Source organism: Pipistrellus hanaki (genome assembly GCF_964339955.1).
Source record: "Pipistrellus hanaki genome assembly, chromosome: 10".
Taxonomy (NCBI): Eukaryota; Metazoa; Chordata; class Mammalia; order Chiroptera; family Vespertilionidae; genus Pipistrellus; species Pipistrellus hanaki.
Genome location: NC_140512.1, coordinates 71,137,102 through 71,154,608, shown reverse-complemented (window position 1 = coordinate 71,154,608; position 17,507 = coordinate 71,137,102). Strand labels below are relative to the sequence as shown.

At 51.7% G+C, this 17,507-nt stretch overlaps 2 protein-coding genes across 5 annotated transcripts in view; one reads left to right on the top strand and one right to left on the bottom strand.

Annotated features, from left to right (window-relative positions):
* The window catches only part of HTR5A (5-hydroxytryptamine receptor 5A), a 134,073-nt gene that overhangs the window by 36,759 nt on the left and 79,807 nt on the right, over positions 1-17,507 (bottom strand). The gene's annotated exons all lie outside the window — the stretch shown is intronic.
* The window catches only part of PAXIP1 (PAX interacting protein 1), a 36,255-nt gene continuing 25,109 nt past the window's right edge, over positions 6,362-17,507 (top strand). For 2 of the 4 annotated variants that reach the window (XM_084897484.1, XM_084897485.1), the window contains exons 1-4: positions 6,364-6,480; positions 9,565-9,699; positions 11,332-11,375; positions 13,054-13,117. In XM_084897484.1, coding sequence (XP_084753610.1) covers positions 6,400-6,480; positions 9,565-9,699; positions 11,332-11,375; positions 13,054-13,117 — 324 coding nt within the window. In that variant the 5' untranslated portion in view covers positions 6,364-6,399. Of the gene's footprint in view, positions 6,481-9,564; positions 9,700-11,331; positions 11,376-13,053; positions 13,118-17,507 lie in introns of all 4 variants that reach the window. The other 2 variants (XR_014796195.1, XR_014796196.1) reach the window with 2 other exon arrangements.

Below are 17,507 nucleotides of genomic sequence, written 5' to 3'. Positions count from 1 at the left end.
TGTGGACTCTTTCACCTGTACGAGGTTACATTTTCCATTCCATAAACGTTATTTTCAGAGCTTACCTTTTCATATGAAATTAAATTGTTCATTTTAATTTTGGGGAAGGAGTAGTCAGTTTATGCTTCATTAAATTTTATTTTTTCAATTACAGTTTACATTCAATATTATCTTTTGTTAGTTTCAGGTGTAAGCAGTGGTTAGACATCTTTTAATTTATTTTATTATTTTATTTTTATTTTTATTTATTATTATTTTTTAAATATATTTTATTGATTTTTTTACAGAGAGGAAGGGAGAGAGATAGAGAGCTAGAAACATCGATGAGAGAGAAACATCGACCAGCTGCCTCTTGCACACCCTCCATCGGGGATGTGCCCGCAACCAATGTACATGCCCTTGACCAAAATCGAACCTGGGACCTTTCAGTCCGCAGACCGACGCTCTACCACTGAGCCAAACCGGTTTCGGCTTATTATTTTATTTTTTTAAGAATGAATGAAGGTAAGTCCAAAAAGATGGATTTAGCCAAAATTCTGCTGGTCTTTGACTTCTCCGGGCCTGTGTGCTCATTCAGAGTTATTCTGTGAGAGGATTGAGTCTGACTCAATGTCTTGCAGGTACAAACAGACCAGGAAGTTGGAGGTGGGCACTGTCCAGGTCTTTGTCAGTCTGACACCCTCTAGACCCAGGTCCCAGCTCAGAATCCTCATTCATTAGCTGGTGAACTACCTGAGATCCAATTAAGGACATATTTTGCAAAGAAGCCAATTATTTTACAACCCCAGATTGTGATGCCTGTCAACATTTGCTTTGGATATACATTTCTTTCCTCTGGGAAAAGTCTCAGAGTGACCAGGAATAGAGAGTAAGGTTGCCATACTGTGTGCCTTTGGCGATGGTGGTTCTAAGCTTTAAAATATCTAAGCAGGCATCCTGCTAGAAGTTTTCGGCCCTTCCACCTTTTTCGAGTTGTTCCCACTCTCCGTGCAGTGGACAAGAGCCTGGGCCCCGTGGCAGGCCCTCTGTGTCCACTTTGGGCAGGAGAGCCAACGTGGGCTCCCAAAACCCAGCACAGAAATCATTTGCTAAAGAGATCTCTGATAGACATTGACCTCACCTGCAGAAAGGTGAGCAGCCCCAAGTTTCAGGGCACGTGCTCTGGGAGGGACATCGGTACCTGCGTAGGTGAGCACTTGCAGGTGAGTGTGGCCAGCCTGATCCCGTGGTACACAGCCAGCAGGGGCTGCTGGGCACCATTTCACCCCCCCAGTTGGAATGCTTGACTCCACAAACAAAGGTACTCTGATTCCTTGGCCTGTTAAGACTGCCGGGTGCTCGACATATTAATACAACGGTCAGTGTAATTCCTAATGATGATCTTATTTTCACCGCTTCCAAGGCCACAAAGGCAGCCACAGGGCCAGCCATGGGATCCGCTAAGCTCTTTCCCTCCAATGACCACAGCTATAGGGTTATTCTACACTCAGACCCAACAGCCACTCTGCTGGATGCCTGGACCGGTATGCCGGCCCGCACAGACCTTCTCTAAGCCTCTGCTGTGTTAGGACCCATTCCCCAGGCTTAGGCTTGTGTATCCACATATCGGTTAGTCTTTCGAGGGCAGACATGATATCTTATTTCAGAGGAAACAGTTCTCAATGTCCCCACCACGTCCCATGTCCATTAGGTCAGTGAGGCCACCAGTGGAGCAGTGCATTCGAATCAGGACCATCTGAGAGAGTGGCGTGTGAAGGGGCGGCTGACAGAGGCATGGCCTGGCCTGGGCCCGAGGGGTGAGAGGAAGGAGGAGCAGAACCTGGAAGGCAAGAGAGAGCTGCACAAAATAGGTGACTTAGGCAGCTCAAGGCAAGCTGGTAGGAACTGGGAAATAAATGCCCTTCTCCTTCCTCACCTCTCCACTCTGCTGGGGTTCCCCATCCACTAAACTCAACCTGAAGCCTGAGTACAATGGTGTCTGTTTATATAAGCCAGGCTGGACACATAGGAAGACTACATGTCCCAGAGTCCCTTGCAGTTTATGTTGGCATCATGAGACTAGGTTCTAGCCAATGGAAGTGCCTGACAGGGACATATGCCATTCTTTATAGACTTGGCTGAGAACTTCCAGAATGGTACTTCCCAGTGCTTTCTCCCCTTGTGTACAGCTGGAAGAAAATGGCTCTAGGACAGAAGCCCTAAGTGCCTATTAGAGGAGAGCTGAGCCAGCCACCAAGTTGTGTGCAAGGAAGTTTCAATGTTTTAATCCAATGAATGTGTAGTTTGTCCCAACATCACCTTAAACCAGGTTTCTCAGCAGCAGTACTGGTGACATTTTGCACAGGGTACATGGTGTGGGGGTGGCCTCAACTAGGTGCTACCCTGTTTCCCCGAAAATAAGACAGTGTCTTATATTAATTTTTTCTCCCAAAGTTGCGCTAGGTCTTATTTTCAGGGGATGTCTTACCTTTCCACGGGGTAGGTCTTATTTTCAGGGAAACACGGTATTAGCACCCTCTTCCCTCCAGTTATGACAACCAATGTCTCCTGACGTTGCCCATCACCCCTGGGAGGCAAAACTGCCCATAGTGAGAGCCACTGATGTGAGCCTTCTGGATAGTGTGCCAGGTGGGGGATAGGCCTGGGGCAGTTCACCTTAGAGCATGGAACTGTACAATGCATTACAGAGGTGCTTATTTTAAGATGACTGCTTCATTGCAGCACTGTAACTGCTAACCTGGAAACAGCAAGGTGTAACAAGACAGAATTGATTGAATTAAGGTACAGTAAAGATGGAGCATTCTGTACCCATTAAGTGATATAGACCTAACATATGGAAGGACATTCGTGTTTATTATGCAGCAACAGAAGAGTATGTGTGGTATAACTTCTTTTTAAAAAATGTTTTTATTGATTTTAGAGAGACATGGAGGAGAGAAACAAAACATCAATCGGCTGCCTCTTGTACATACCCCACCAGGGGATTGAACCCAAAACCTGGGCACGTGCCCTGACCAGAATCAAACCAGTGACCTTTCTGCAAGAGGGATGATGCTCCAGCCCACTGTGCCACACCCCCTGGGCTAACCTCAGGCTTGTTTGTGCCTCTGAGTGAGGTGTTCTTCCCTTTCATGAAAAGGTTAAACACTGTAGTCTATAAACTCAAACCAAAGGTTTACGAAACATAGAGCGCGTCTCTCTCTCCGGGATGTGTGACTCGCTGAATGGAACACATGAGAACAAGACTGAGATGGTTACACACAATATAGAGATGTTTTTTAGAAAGGCCTTTGGGAATACCTAAATAACTGCCCAAATTCCCACCAGGTGGTACAATTTAGGTTAATAGTCTCAACTCTACTTTTACTTTTTCTAATTTCACACTCTACACTCCCCCCCCCCCCCAGCCTTGGATTATCTACTTTTGCAATACAAAATAAGAAATGTATTACCCCATTTACCAGATTAGCATTAAGCAAGCGTAGGCTGTTTATCCTTGGAAGGCTGATTATCCACAAAATGATTATACTTTGAACTCAGGTGGAGGAAGTGTGAAAATAGAAATCTCAGTGTGTCGTATTTGGTAGTATAAGCATCAAAGTTAAAGAAACGCAGAGCTTCTATTTAATGAACTGATACTATTATTACCATAACTTGGGTCAACTTCTAAAACATCATTGATGAGAAACACCAACTTATTCGTGAGTCATATACAGCAGTCTCAGTGTGGTACTTTTTTCTGTAACGCTGTGACAGGCAGTTCAGATGACAGATGTGGACCTGTGCTGACAATGATCTTTATGAGTTGTGGTGTGATATAAAATACCGAATTGCCATCTTTAAGCCTCCTGGTGAGGGGGTAATTCATGTCATGATGTTCTGAGCAGGCTTCCTCAGAACACCCATTCTGCACATGGAATTCTTCATTTTAATGTGCTTATTTTTCATCTCTGGCAAAGTTGCTGTGTACCATATCCCTACGGAATGTTTTCTTGGTGTGAATCTGCCCCGGGAGGCAACCATGTTCCACACCATCCCTGCCCAGTTCAATGGGGCTTTCTGACAGTGACAAGTTGATGAAATTTTATCTTATTTTTTATTAATTCTCACCCTAGAGTATTGTTTTCCATTGATATTCAGAAAGAGTGGAAGGGAGGGAGGGGGAGAGAGAGGAAAGGAGAGAAACAGCCATGTGAGAGAGACAGCAATTGGTTGCCTCCCACTCCTGCAATGTAGGTATATGCCATTGATAGGGAATCGAACCCAAGACCCTTCGGTTCGCAGGCTGACGCTCTAACCACGGAGACCACTGGATTGATGAGATTAGACAGCAGATTTCTTGTCCCAGAATCTGCTTTACTGAGTTGTCAGAAGTCACAGCAGGGTGAATTTGTCCTGCTGTAAGTTATGAGTTTCTTTTTAACTAACAAATACCAGTTGAGGTCTGTTTTAAGAAGTTTTTAATATAAACTTACATGCTTAGTTCATGTTTAACCAAGGAAGCAAAGGGCTAAACAAGTGCTCTGACACAGGCCAACTAATTTCAGTTCTGTATTTGAACTAATTTGTCCTGGCGGATGTGACTCAGTAGGACAGGTGGAAACTGGTGCACCAAGAGATCTCAGGTTCGCCTCAGACAGGGCACATGGCGGATGAGTAGGAGGCAGCTGACTGATGCTTCTGTTTCATCAATGTTTCTCTCCCTCTCCCTTCCTCTCTCCAAGAAAATCAATAAAAGCATGTTTTGTTTTTTTTTTTTTTAAAGAACAAATTTATTACAGTCGTTTTTAAACACTGAATGTGAAATATTACAATGGTTAATACCAAATATGTTCTTGTGTATTCAAAGGAAGGACAGTCAATTCTTATTCAGGCATGCACTCAATATTTTAATTATCTTTAGAAGAAATGTGTTAGCTTTTGAACAATGCTTTTTTACACTGTACAAAAGACAAAAAATTAGAATAAGACATAACTGTAATTAAAGGCTCACTTTCTGCCCATACAAAACCACTCCTTCCACACACAACGGAAAGGGCGATCACAGCCTCACTCACCTGGTGAAGGGCCAGTGCACCCAGATGGCTGAACCACCACCCACATCACCTTTGCTCTCGGAACTTCTGCGTGATCACAGACTGATAATGATAATGAATTAATGCCATGAGAGTGCCATAGTAACTCTCTTGGAATATTATTTTCCTTTTTCTTAAAAATATATTTTTATTGACTTCAGACAGGGAGGGAGAAACATCAGTGATGAGACTCATTAATGCTGCCTGCTGCACGCCGCACACAGGGATCTAGCCGCACCCGGCAGGTGCCCTGACCGGGGTCCAGCCGTGACCTCCGGGCTCCTAGGCCCACGCTCAGCCTCTGAGCACGCCGCTGCCGGGTGGGGAAGATTTTTATAAAAAGTTTCACTGACAGTTACTTAAAAACGTCCTCCTGCTTAGCAGGTAAGCGCAGCAGGCGGTGAAGCCTAGGACAGCTGGGGAAGAAGGGCTCCCTCGGACCCGTGCTCAGGCGCCGAGGGCCCAGGCGGGGCGGGAGGCCCCAGGACGCGGGGACCCGGTTAGGATGAAGGGTGCGGGCGCCTCTCCGTCCTCTCCGGCGACAGGATGACGTCAGAGCGGGATCGCGTCACCGCCGCGTCCTCAGTGGCTCCGCGGGGAGCGGAGCGGGCTCGGCCCACAGCGCGGTCCCGGCGGGGAGACGCCCAACGGCTGGGCCAGGGAAGCGGGCATCTCGGTCAGCGGCGGGGACCCGACTCGTCCCGTTCCCGGCCAGGACCGGCCCTCCTCGGCCGCAGGTGCGAGGCGTCCCCTCGGGGGTCCGAGCGTGCGGCCACCGACGAAGCTCAGCTGCTCGGTGCTCGGTGCCGAAACGCCGAAGCTCCGAGATCCGCGGCCGCGGGCCTTCGCCCCGCCCCCCGCCCCCGCCTCCCGCCCCGCCCCGTTCCCCGCCGTGCGCACGCCCCGCCCAGGGGCCGCGCGTGCTGCCGGGAGGGGCAGCGTGCCCTCTCTCCAGGGCCGGCCCACTCCGGCCGCGCGTGGGGGGCGCTCGTTTCCCCGCGTGCCCCCCGCCCTCTCGTGAGGGAGCGGCAGCCATAACAGCCCTTGTTCCTGGAGCGGGCTGCGGTCGAGCCGAATCCCGGGGCCCGCGGGCCGCAGCGAAGGCGCCGGGCGGTGCCGGCTGCCTGCCCGCCCCTCGGCGCTCCCCCCGGCATCCCGCGGATGGTGCGTCCCGCAGCGCGAGCGCGGCTCCCGCGCTTGGGTCGTTCGGCGCGGGCGGGGCGGGGCGCGGAGGGCGGGGGAGCGGGCCGGACTCGCAGCACCGGGCCGGGCCGACCCGTAGGGCACTTTGCCCCGCGGGCCCCGGGCGGGAGCCGCCGCGACCATGGCGGACCAGGCGCCGCAAGTTCCCGAGGACTTATTCAGGGAGGTCAAGTACTACGCGGTGGGCGACATCGACCCGCAGGTACCGCGCCGCCCCCGCCGCGCGTCTCCGGCCCGCCCCGTCCCCGCCGCGGGCGCGCGCTCGGACGAGGAAAGTCGGGACCCCACCGCCCGGTCCCCGCCGGCCCGGCCGCGCGGAGGCTGGGCCGCCCGGCGCCGAGCAGGCCTGGGGCCGGCGCCCGGGGAGGCAGGGAGGGGACCGGGGGTGGCTGCGGGACCCCGGAGGGCTCGGGGCGGCTGCGGGACCCTGGGGCAAGCCCAGACCGAGGAGGGCAGAGCACGTGGGTGGGTCGGCCCCTGAGTTCCTGTTGCTCAGTGTCCCCGAGTCCTAGCTCGGCCTAGCGCAGCTTGCCGAGCTGACCGTCCTCAGCCTGGCGTGGCCGGGCGTCCGGTCGCGCGGCTGTAAGCCCCGGGCCCGACCCCTCGGCCGCCTCCGGAAGCGCACGGCCCCTCTTTCCAGGCGGGATCGGGACAGGTGCCTGCTGTGCCGGCTGCGGTGTCGGCTCCCGCGCGAGGGGCTGCTAGCTGGCCCGGCTGGGGTGGCAGCCGCCCAGCTGTCATCTGTGCGCACCCGAGAAGCGCTCGCTTCACCAGCGAATTTGGATTTCTGGGTTTTCCTAATTGGGTATTGGGTGAGTTATAGAGTAAATGTAGAAAAGACCCACTTAGCACCATCCACATTCACCCTTTAAAACTTTCTAGTGTGGGCTCGTGCGAAAGGTTATTGAGGCTTTTCCTAAGCTTTTTCTCAGTGATACATCCGTTTAAATGCAGTGGGAGCCAGTCTTAGTTGAATAACCTCTTCCGGTTAATCTTCTCCCTTTCATTATGCAGTTGTGTGGCCCAGGATCTCATCCCCAGTGAGTGCCCAGCCGGGAGGAAGGCCTGGGAGCGGGAGGAGTGCAGACGGGGTTAGCGAAGGCACAGGGCTGGTGTAGAAGGAAAGGCAGTGTGGAAGGCGCCGTGGTCTTGGCGTTCTGGAGGCTTGTGCTTGGTGTCCTATTAACCAGACTCCCCAGGGTGTCCCCAGGTGATACTTCCCTGCCCCTTTAGGGTGAAGAGACTCTAGCTTTGAATGTAAACATAAACAGGCTCTGCACCCAGCGTGATTATGTGAGCCTGTGAGGACGTTAGCTTTTTCCAGTGCTGGTAACTCCCCTTTCTTTCACCCCCCATCTCATTTAGGACTTGAACCCCATGCTACTTAAAACCTGGAGCAACTTATGTTGAACCATATTTGCTCAACAGTGTTAAGTCAAATCTATTGTAAGTGCTTAAAGTTTTCACAAACCACTTGGATCTGCAACAGTTTACTTTTTAAAAAGTATAGTGCCGGAACACCTGATTCTCTGGATCCTATAAGTACGGACTCAGAAAGTTGACGCATTGAACATCAGTGCACGTCAGGCATGGCGCTGGGTCTGGGTGTAACAGAAAAATGGGTCTTATGGGTGGCAAGGGCGGGTGGCACACCTGAGGGCGTTAGCATAGGGTGCTGGGTGCTGGGGTGCCTAGGGGAAGGCACCACTGAAATGCTCCGGAGTAGCGTCCTTTCCCATGGGTCCTTCACTCAGGTTCGGTGGGACATATGCCAGGAGAGGAGGCATCCGTGTTTGGGAGCCGCCGGCTGATGGGTGGACCGGAGCAGAGGGGCAGAGGTGCCTGCAGCCCGTGGTGGGCAGTGTGGAGACGGGACAGGCTGGGGCCTTGGGCATCTTCAGAGTCCTTTGGGCCTGCAGGCGTCAGCAGTGAGGCTGTTGGCAGATGCTGGGCAGCAGAGAGGGTGTGAAACCCAAAAGGCTGCCTATTGTTTCAGGAGATGAGACATGGCAAGGCAGCAGCGAAGGGCCAGGGCAGGGGCTGAGTCTGTGCATGTGCATGTACACAAGACGTGGCCACTTGGAACTTTGTAGGCAGCGGGGAGAGGGTGAAGTTTCCAGACTCTTAGAAAAGGCAGTAGGATCCGGAGCCGAGTGGAGGCATTTTCTGTGAGACAAGTTGAGCGCATGTGAAGCTAAAGATGCTTGGAGGTCAGGGGAGAAGGAAAGTGAGCTGGTTTGTGTCTGGTGACCATGATGCCTTCATTCGTGAGACAAATACTGGCATCTGTTCCAGTCCTATGGATGGGCGGGAACGTCCTAAAGAGGTTGTCCCTCCCCTGGGTAAACTCAGGAGCTCTGGCTGCCACCTCACTAATCTAAACTTCCTTCTTTTCCGGTTCCCACCCGCCCGTGTGCTCCGCCCTCTGTGCTGGTCTGTGGTTCCCAGCACTTCATCCTTTCCTCCTGTGCCTACACCCCTTGCAGTCACCAGTCAGTATGTCCTGCTAGGTCTCTCACAGGTCTCTTCTTCCTCCCCCTTCCTTAGGTCATGTGCCTGCCCCATCACCTGGTTATTGCAGCCACTCCTCCCAGGTCACCTGGCCCATCCTGGAGCCAACCCAGTCCATTCTTTGAACTGACTGTCAATCTTTCTAGAAAATCTGGTCATGACTTACCTGCTCCCAGCCCTCCTGCCTTCCCTGAGAATAAAGTTGCGTAGCACTGAATAACGTCTGTGCAGTGCATTTGTGCTCCCTGACCCGTGGGAACATGGCTCTCCCTACAGCGTTGTCCTTGCCTCGTTAATTGTTTTACATTCACAAGGATTCCGCTCATGTCCAGTGAGTCCTCAGCTTCGTCAGTAGGTTCTTGGACCTGCAGCAAAAGGACATGTCACAAAGCCAGGTTTAGCACAGGCCCATGGACAGAAACCGGAGTTCGCGTCCTGCGGTGTCCGGTCAGGGACCTGCTGTGTCCCTTCCCGGGCCTTTGCCTTTGGCGGTGAACACCCATCGCCAAGCCAGACCAGATCTCGGGCGCATGGGGCTGTGTGCTTGGTGTCTGTCAGTCCTCTGTCTTCAGCGCTGACACCTGTGGCACCTGCTCAGAGTACCTCCCTGCTCACTTGTCAGTGAACCAAGAGTTACTGCTTTTCATTGTCCCCTAATGTTTCATTGACTATGACAGAGTACAAGGTGTGTTTTTAATTTAGAATGTTCATGTTCAGGCTAATTTGTACACCAAGAGTGCAATGCGGAGTTTTAATGTGTGTGGTTTCTTTAAAGGTTATTCAGCTTCTGAAGGCTGGGAAGGCTAAGGAAGTGTCCTACAACGCACTGGCCTCGCACATCATTTCTGAGGACGGGGACAACCCGGAGGTCGGGGAGGCCCGGGAAGTCTTTGATTTACCTGTTGTGAAGGTCAGTAGCAAATATTTTGTAATACCCCAGAGTGAGATTTGTATATAGGTAACACCCCATGGTTTGTAATGTATGTGTGCATTGGGCCCAGCGACACCCAGGCTGGAGGAAGCAGGCAGGCCACCACCTGCAGATCCCTGTGACTGTGACCGCAGACTGTGTCGAAAGGAGTCTTTTCCAGAGAGTCGGCTTCTTTCCGCGGCCCTTCCTGCAGCCTGAGGACACCCCTTCACGGTTGTCCCTCTCCCCTGTCCACCATCGCCCACGAAGTCCTGGCACCCTGCATTGCCCCATGGCTCTGAGCAGCCTCAGGACACATCAAAGGAATTCCTAGAAACTGGGTCTGAGCAGACCTGGGTGCTGCTGCTGAGAATGCCCGGCTCATGCGAAGGCATTCTGAATGCAAGAAGGTCAGAGCAGGGTCACCGATGTAGTTCCTGTTCCAGCTTAGCTGAAGTCCGAGAGTTTGATAGAGTCAGCCGATGTGAAGATACGCTAGCTACGTGCTTTCTTAGAGCCAGTCTCCATTTCATAAAATGGTTCATGTTCCTGCACTCTGTCTGCAGAAGATAAACTTACGCTGAAAGGTTGTTGGCATTACCTAAAAAAGGATGAGGGGTACTTACCTTTCCAAAGTTCTTAAAAAAAAAAAAAAAAAAAATATATATATATATATATATATATATATATTTATTGATTTCAGAGAGAGAGGGAGAGAGAGAGAAACATCAATGATGAGAGAGAATCATTGATCGGCTGCCTCCTGCATACGCCCTACTGGGAATCGAGCCCACAACCTGGACATGTGCTCTGACTGTCCTCCAGGTTCACAGGTTGACACTCAACCACTGAGCCAGGCCAGCTGGACTCCAAAGTTCTTTTAAGGTAGTGACAGACAGTGCAGAGCATTAGCGAGGATGCTGCCGATGAGAAGATTGCACTCTGTGTTCATGTTGTGGCTGGTGCCTGCACCGTCTGTGCACCTAGGAGAATCTCAGTAAACATCAGCGTGGGAGCTAATGTGGGAGTGTGTGCGTGTGTCAGCTGGTGAAGTCCTAGAGTCGGCAGGCTAAACCGGGCATCACTTGATTTTTACATAGTGATTTCGTGAAGCAGAGCTATCAGTATAGTGATTCATGTACTTCTTAAAATTAAATATAAAAAATAAAAGGTAACATAATTTAAAAATATATGAAGTACCCCCCAAAGGTAGTGATTGACTTACAGTTTTATAATTAACCTGAGTTTTAGAATTTATAAAAAGTTATCTTGTACAGTGTACTGACATCATGTCTATTTGGCTTCACAGTTCCCACCTTTTTTGATCAGGATCAAGAAGGACTTAGGAGGGGCCAGGACAGGTTGGGTAGGAGGCAGGGGTCCTCAGTTGGCAGGACAGTTTCAAGCAGTAACGCGTGGGATTAAATATTTATACATAATTTTAAGCTTTCTCCTTGGGCACTCACAGCGAGCCTTTGACCCTGGTGTTCCTGCTACGTGAACACCATCGTCGCAGTGTGGGTGCTTCGTGGTCAGTGATAACCGAGCCGCCAGTGCCTAGGAGACACTGGTAGAGTGTGTCACTTTGTAAGTTGGAAACACCCTTTGATTGAGTCCTGTTTTCTTTTGCAGCCATCCTGGGTGGTTCTGTCTGTGCAGTGTGGAGTGCTCCTGCCGTATCCTTTTTGGGGGAAGAGAAGGGGTGAGAGCATTGACGCCTGATGTGGGAATTGCTGGGTGAGAAGTGGGTTCCGCGGTGAATTGTGTTGTGTCCATCCTGTGTCCTGACGTGTGGCAAAGGTGAGCGGTCGAGTGGACACAGCTTCAGGCTCCAGTTACGCTGTTAACACTTTAGGGCCGGGACGGAGGTGACGTCATGCAGCCCCCTCTCTTCTGCTCTGGGCCAGGCTGTTCTGCAGACACCTTTATTTATGTTGGATTGGTGCCGACAGCGAGCATCTCATTGCATTAAGTATTTACAGGGACCTCAAATAAACAGGAAGTATCCCTTTATACGCAGTTCTTGGGTGATATTCAGAACTTGAGCAAGTCCGGCCCATTGTAAAGAGTTAAAGGAGCCCTAGCCGGTTTGGCTTAGTGGATAGTGCGTCGGCCTGCGGACTGAAAGTTCCTGGTTCGATTCCAGTCCAGGCCATGTGCCTGGGTTGCAGGCTTGATCCCCCAGTAGGAGGCAGCTGATCAATGATTCTCTTTCATCAGTGATGTTTCTATCTCCCTCTCCCTTTCTCTCTGAAATCAATAAAAAAACAAAAACAACTGAGTGAAGAATTTTTAAAAAAGAGAGATAAAGGAAATGGGTTTTGGTTGTATTTGGGGGAGGGGGTGCTTTTATGAACACAGGGAAAACAGACGGCGAGTGGGGGTACCTCTGCAGATGAGAGGTTAGTGCTGCATGGGTCGGGCACCCTCCTCACAGGAGCCCTCAGAAGGCCATCCTCCAGCCACCACTTGCCATCCCGGAGAAGCTCCAGGGTCTGAGGGCACGCGGGTCTCGGACCACATCGGGTCTCGGACCACATCTTCCAGCTTTCCCTTGTTCCTGCTTTGCCAAGTGTTGGCCAGCCAGGGGGCCCAGTGAAGGCAGGAGTTCGGCGATAGGGCTGGCGGCACGGGGTCGGGGTGTACAGGGCCCTGCTCGCTGCAGGCTCGGGTTAGCGGTTCTCGGTGTGCCTGGGTAGGAGACTTCACAGTGAGTAGGTTTCCAGTCTGACAGTTCTCTTTGTTCACCCAGCTCGATAGGGGAACTTTCTCCTGTAGGGCCAGGATTGCAGGAACTCCACAGTCTTCAGAAGAGGCCGTGTGAGCTCAGGCCAGGCTGGCTGTGGGCATCTGAGCCCAGAGCCTGCACAGGGACAGCTGTGTCCTGCTGGCTCACAGATGCTCTTCAGGCAGGATTGTGAGTGAATTTTAAAGTCAGCTTTAGAAGAGCTTTGCTGGCTCTAGTGTTAGCAAAGGGGGAGCTGAAGCTCAGGGGTCCGGCCTGTTCTCACAGTAGTGTAGCTCAGGCCCTTTCACGAGGCCTTTATTGCTGCACAGCGACAGGGATAACACTTGAGACTGGACTTGCTCTGAGAAGCCACTCTGCCCTGTGTATGGGTATGGGCACGCGTGTGCTGGCTCTCAGGCCAGGCGCTTGCTCACTGGCTTTGGGAGCGCCCTCACAGCAAACCTCTGCTCTCTGTGCTGTCGCCTCCTCTCCCAGTCCCCTGTGCTCGGGTCACCTTCGGTCTGTGTCTTCCTGTGGTGGGTGAGTGAGTGTGAGTGTGAGTGTGCGTGCACATGCACTGCAGGTGGCACTGCTCTCATTGCATTGGAATCTTAACTCTCCATCAGAGTCAACGGATTTTCTCCCGAGTCCTGCCAGACCTTTTTTGGAGTCATAGCCTGCCTGTCCCAGGTGAGCACACCCGCGGTCACTCTCGTGTTATCGTGTTTGTGTACAAGCGTTGCTGAGCTTCGTGCTCCGTGGGGCACAGCAGTGTAGACAATCATGCTTCATTTCCAGATGTGGGTGATGAGAGAAGGAATAATTAATGTTTTCTATTGTATTCTGTCCTCTCAACCCCCAGCAGAAAACACCCTCTAGCTATAAAAGATGATTATAAAAAAATCAACTTGCTATTAAACTTACTTAAAATTACATAGAAAAATTTATCTCGAATTACTAGTCAGTGCACAGTGCCTCGGCACGTTGCCCTTCTGTGTGTGCTCGGGATCCCATTCCGTGATCTGGGCCTCAGTGTTCTGGGGAAAGTGTTTAGTCCCATCTTGGGACAAGCCTTTGAGAGAGGGTACGTCAGGAAGTCAGGTGAGATGAAAATAAATTTAGATTGTAGTCTTGCTTTTAAAAAAATGCCTTTTTAATAGAGGATTATGGAACCAGTAATATTTAGCTTGAAATTGAGAGATTATTGGCCATAATTTCATTTCAACGGTCTCAGCCATCTAAGCAATAAGTAAGCTTAATTATGGTTATTATGGTTTTGTTTGTATCTCGTAAATTCTGGAAGCTCTGGAAGATTATAAAATCCCTTAGTTTTGTTTTTGTTACATCCACTTAATACACATCCTTGAAAATTTGACTTTTTCCCCCCTCAGGAATAGGAATTTTATTGGTATTTGCATCTTAATGTTTTTCACGTTAGTGCTATAGATGCATATTTACATGGTGATTTTTAAATGAAAGCCCTTTAATGATAGTTACTGTGGTCACATGTACTTTTTGTTATTTCCTTATACTTCTCTGTATGTTCCAGATTTAGAATAAACATCAGAAAACTTAAAAGTGAAGAAAGTTTTTAATACCGCTCATCATGCATAAATACAATGCTCTCTGGCTAAAATGTGCATTTCACATGTAGTTGTATTTGTCTTGCCTGGATTTCTGGGTTCAGAGCTTCAGAGCCCACTGTCCCGAGGCTCGAACTGAATGAGAAAGTGGGAGGAAGAGGCTGGGCAGGGAGACTAGGATGTCAGGGGCCAGGCCACAGTAATGTGGGGTTTAGCAAGGCTGACTTGGGGAAATAAAGAAGCAAAGGTCGTTAGAATTACACAATTATTATGTAGTCATTATTAGTTGAGTGCTAGAGAACATTTTTAGTCTTGAGAGGAAAAACTTAACAGCTGCATTTAACGAAGGTCATGTATGTAGTGGATTATTACATAACTAGAGGCCCAGTGCATGCATTCGTGCACCAGTGGGGTCCCTCGGCCTGGCCTGTGCCCTCTTGCAGTCCAGGACCCCTCGGGGGATATAGTACTGCCAGTTTCGGCCAAATCCCCGCAGGCCATGCCCGAAACAGCAGTCTGAGATCCCTCGAGGGATGTAGTAGTGCCGGAGGAGCTTGATCCCAAGCCTGGGCCGGGCGCCACACTGCTCCTGCTCGTCCTGCCGCCGATCCTGCGCTGCCGCCGCTCTGCTCGGTAGTGCAAGCAGAGGCAGGAGAGGCTTGCACTGCTCAGCTGTGCTCACCAGCCCTGAGCCCAGCTGGCTTCCGGTGCCCCTTGATCAGCTGAGTGGCGCTCCCCTGTGGGAGTGCACTGACCACCAGGAGGCAGTTCCTGCTTTGAGCATCTGCCCCCTGGTGATCAGTGCACATCATAGCCTCCGGTCAGACAGTCTAGGCCAGACAGTCGAACGGTTGAACGGTTGCTCAGGGTTTTAGGTTATAGATACACATGACATGGAGGGTGGCTGTGTGTGTAAACATCTGTGCCTGAGTCCCGGGTCAGGTGGCACAGGTGCTGACCTCTGAGCTCAGAAGGAGGCAGCAGTTAGACTCCAGGTAGGACCCTTGGTGGAGGATGTCAGATTGAGTGGGCCTGAAAGAATGGGCAGAATTGGAGTAAAAATGGGGCAGGGAGAGGGCTTCCCAAATAGAGCAGGTGGGAGGGGCAGCGAGGCCTGGCAGCCTGTGCAGGGTGTGCAGGAATGGGCCTGAGTCAGGGGTCCGAGTCTGAACCTGGTGAAGGAGCTGGCGGAGGGGGCTGCGTTATGTTTCATTTTGGATTACAAATGTTTCCTAGGACATTTGGAAAGCACAGGACAAGCAAACAAAATCAAACCCCTGAAATCTTGTAGATGGGGGGCTGTTAGCTGATTGAGGCGGGGAAGGATGGGAGTTTATGGGAGGGACCGGTCCAAGCTTTAGACAGACAAAGGTTTGGATTGGGCTCAGCCCTGTGGGTGGAGACGCTGCACTGAGGCACTGACCACACTGAGGCACTGACCGTGGAGCCAGGTGGGGCCTCAGGTACTGAGAGGCTGCGCCTACCCTGTGGGAGGTGCTTCCTCCTAAAACCAGGGTCAGAACCCCCGCCCCCTCTCCAGTGCTCTGGTTGGTGGTCCATCGCTGCTGGGTGTGAAGCAGGAGCTGGGTTCTGAGGGCAGGGGAGGAAGCCGGTGTGAAACGCTGTATACCTGGAGGAAGGGCGGGTATTTTTACAGAGGTCTAAGTAGACCTCTATTCTGGGCTGAGAAGACAAAGGTGTGGTAATGGCAGTGTTGGGGGGGCCGTGGGAAGCTGGCCTCGGTCTCCTAGGTGCACAGTGTCATTGCCCCGGGCCGGTGGTCTGGGGAGTGGCCCAGCTGCTGCGAGTATCGAGGTCCGAGGTGCATTCTGGGGTGTGGCTGGGTCTGGGGTGGACAAGGTGAATTTAGCAAGACCTTGGACAGGATTTTAAATCTTTCGAGCAAATGCAATTGGAGTCCAGGCTCCGTGTCAGAACCTCTGGGTTACTACTGTGTTCTCAGTTTCTCACTTATGGTGAATGACTAACTTCCCAGTGTGCATTGGGCCAGTGATGGAGACCTGTGCCCAAGTGCAGGGAGATGGCACACATGAGGGGAGGGGTAGAGGCTCTGGCAGCTAGTCGTTGGTGTGAAGAAGTGCTGGTGAAAAGCATGCTGGGACTGGTGTCCAAGGTGGCGGAAAACCCAGTTTTGAGCTGTGTTAAGCTCATGCAGCTGGCTGCCAACCTCCTTTGGGACAGGAGCAGTGCCCAGGAGCCAAGCGAATGAGAGATTTCCTCGCTCAGTGAGTCAAGGGTGCAGACCTGTGAACTCGCACCGCGTGTAACGTGTGCCAGTGTCAGGTGTGGCATGGGCTGGGTCTGCACGAGGAGAGACCCTGCTGTCTGCCCCTCTTGGAACCAGGAGGGCTGCACCTCTGTGAAGGACTGTGCTGGCGGCTCGCGGAGACCTGTCTTCCCATCGGGGCTTGTACAGCTGAGCTCGATTGGAGTCCTCCCGCGCTCTCTGGGGACAGCAGGGAAGGGTACTGAGCAGTGGAAGTTGGGGTGCTGGTGCAGGCCGAGGTCTGTTGTCGGGTGCTGGGTAGGTTTCAGGGAAGAGGCCTAGACAGGTGGGGAGCCTGGTCAGGGCCGCGGTTTAAATCTGGAGGACAGAAAATAAAAGCCCTTTCATTCTGGATCAGACTGCCTGCCCATGGCCTCACTGTCCTCGGTCCTGTGAGAGACACCAAGGCCTCTAATAAGTGGATTCTAGTTGGTAATCATGGCTGGCAAGGAGCTTTCATGGGCTAGAGCCAGGGAGCATTTGAGGTGTGAGCTCAGGGAGAAGCTGGGAAGGGCAGCACTTACTATTGTAGTTCAGGGCTGCAGGTGAGTCAGCATCCTCTGCTTTAAGCTTAGGGGCTGGGGGGTGCGGGGGTAGATAAGCACGTGGGTTCCTGTGAGCAGCTTGCTGTGGAGCCGAGCACCTCCTCCAGGGGTGAGAGGGGTGAGAGTGGTGAGGGGGCGGTACCAAGAGGAGGAGGCCCTTGCAGCCAGACGGGTCAGGAAGGGCCAGAGACATGTGTTCACCTTTTTTGAATTGTAGCCTGAAGGCACTGAGCAGACACCCAGCTTCATTAGTGGCGATGGTAGATTTGAGTTTAGAAAGTTGCTTTAAAAATAAAAGTACTTTTCCCCAGTTATAAAATTTGGAAAATTCAGAAAAGTATAAGAAATAAAAATGCCCCCATAATCCGTTCCCGCTAGTGTGAACATTTTGGTGGGAAAAGAAAGAGCCTTCTTCGTTACAAGCACGGAGCTCAGGTGTGTGAATGCGCCGTGGGGCTTGAGGTCCTTTCGCTCCAACTCTGGCTGGAGAGGTTGCTCACCGGGCTTGTCCCATTGACGGTGGTTTCTGAGGTCCTGTGTCTGAGCAGTCTCCCTCCTCCCTCGGCCCTTTCCCCAGCATGCCACCGCTTCCTGCGAGGCCACACGAGGCCAGGCACAGGACGAGGGCCAAGCAGGGCAGGGGTTAGAATTACTGCTTTCATACA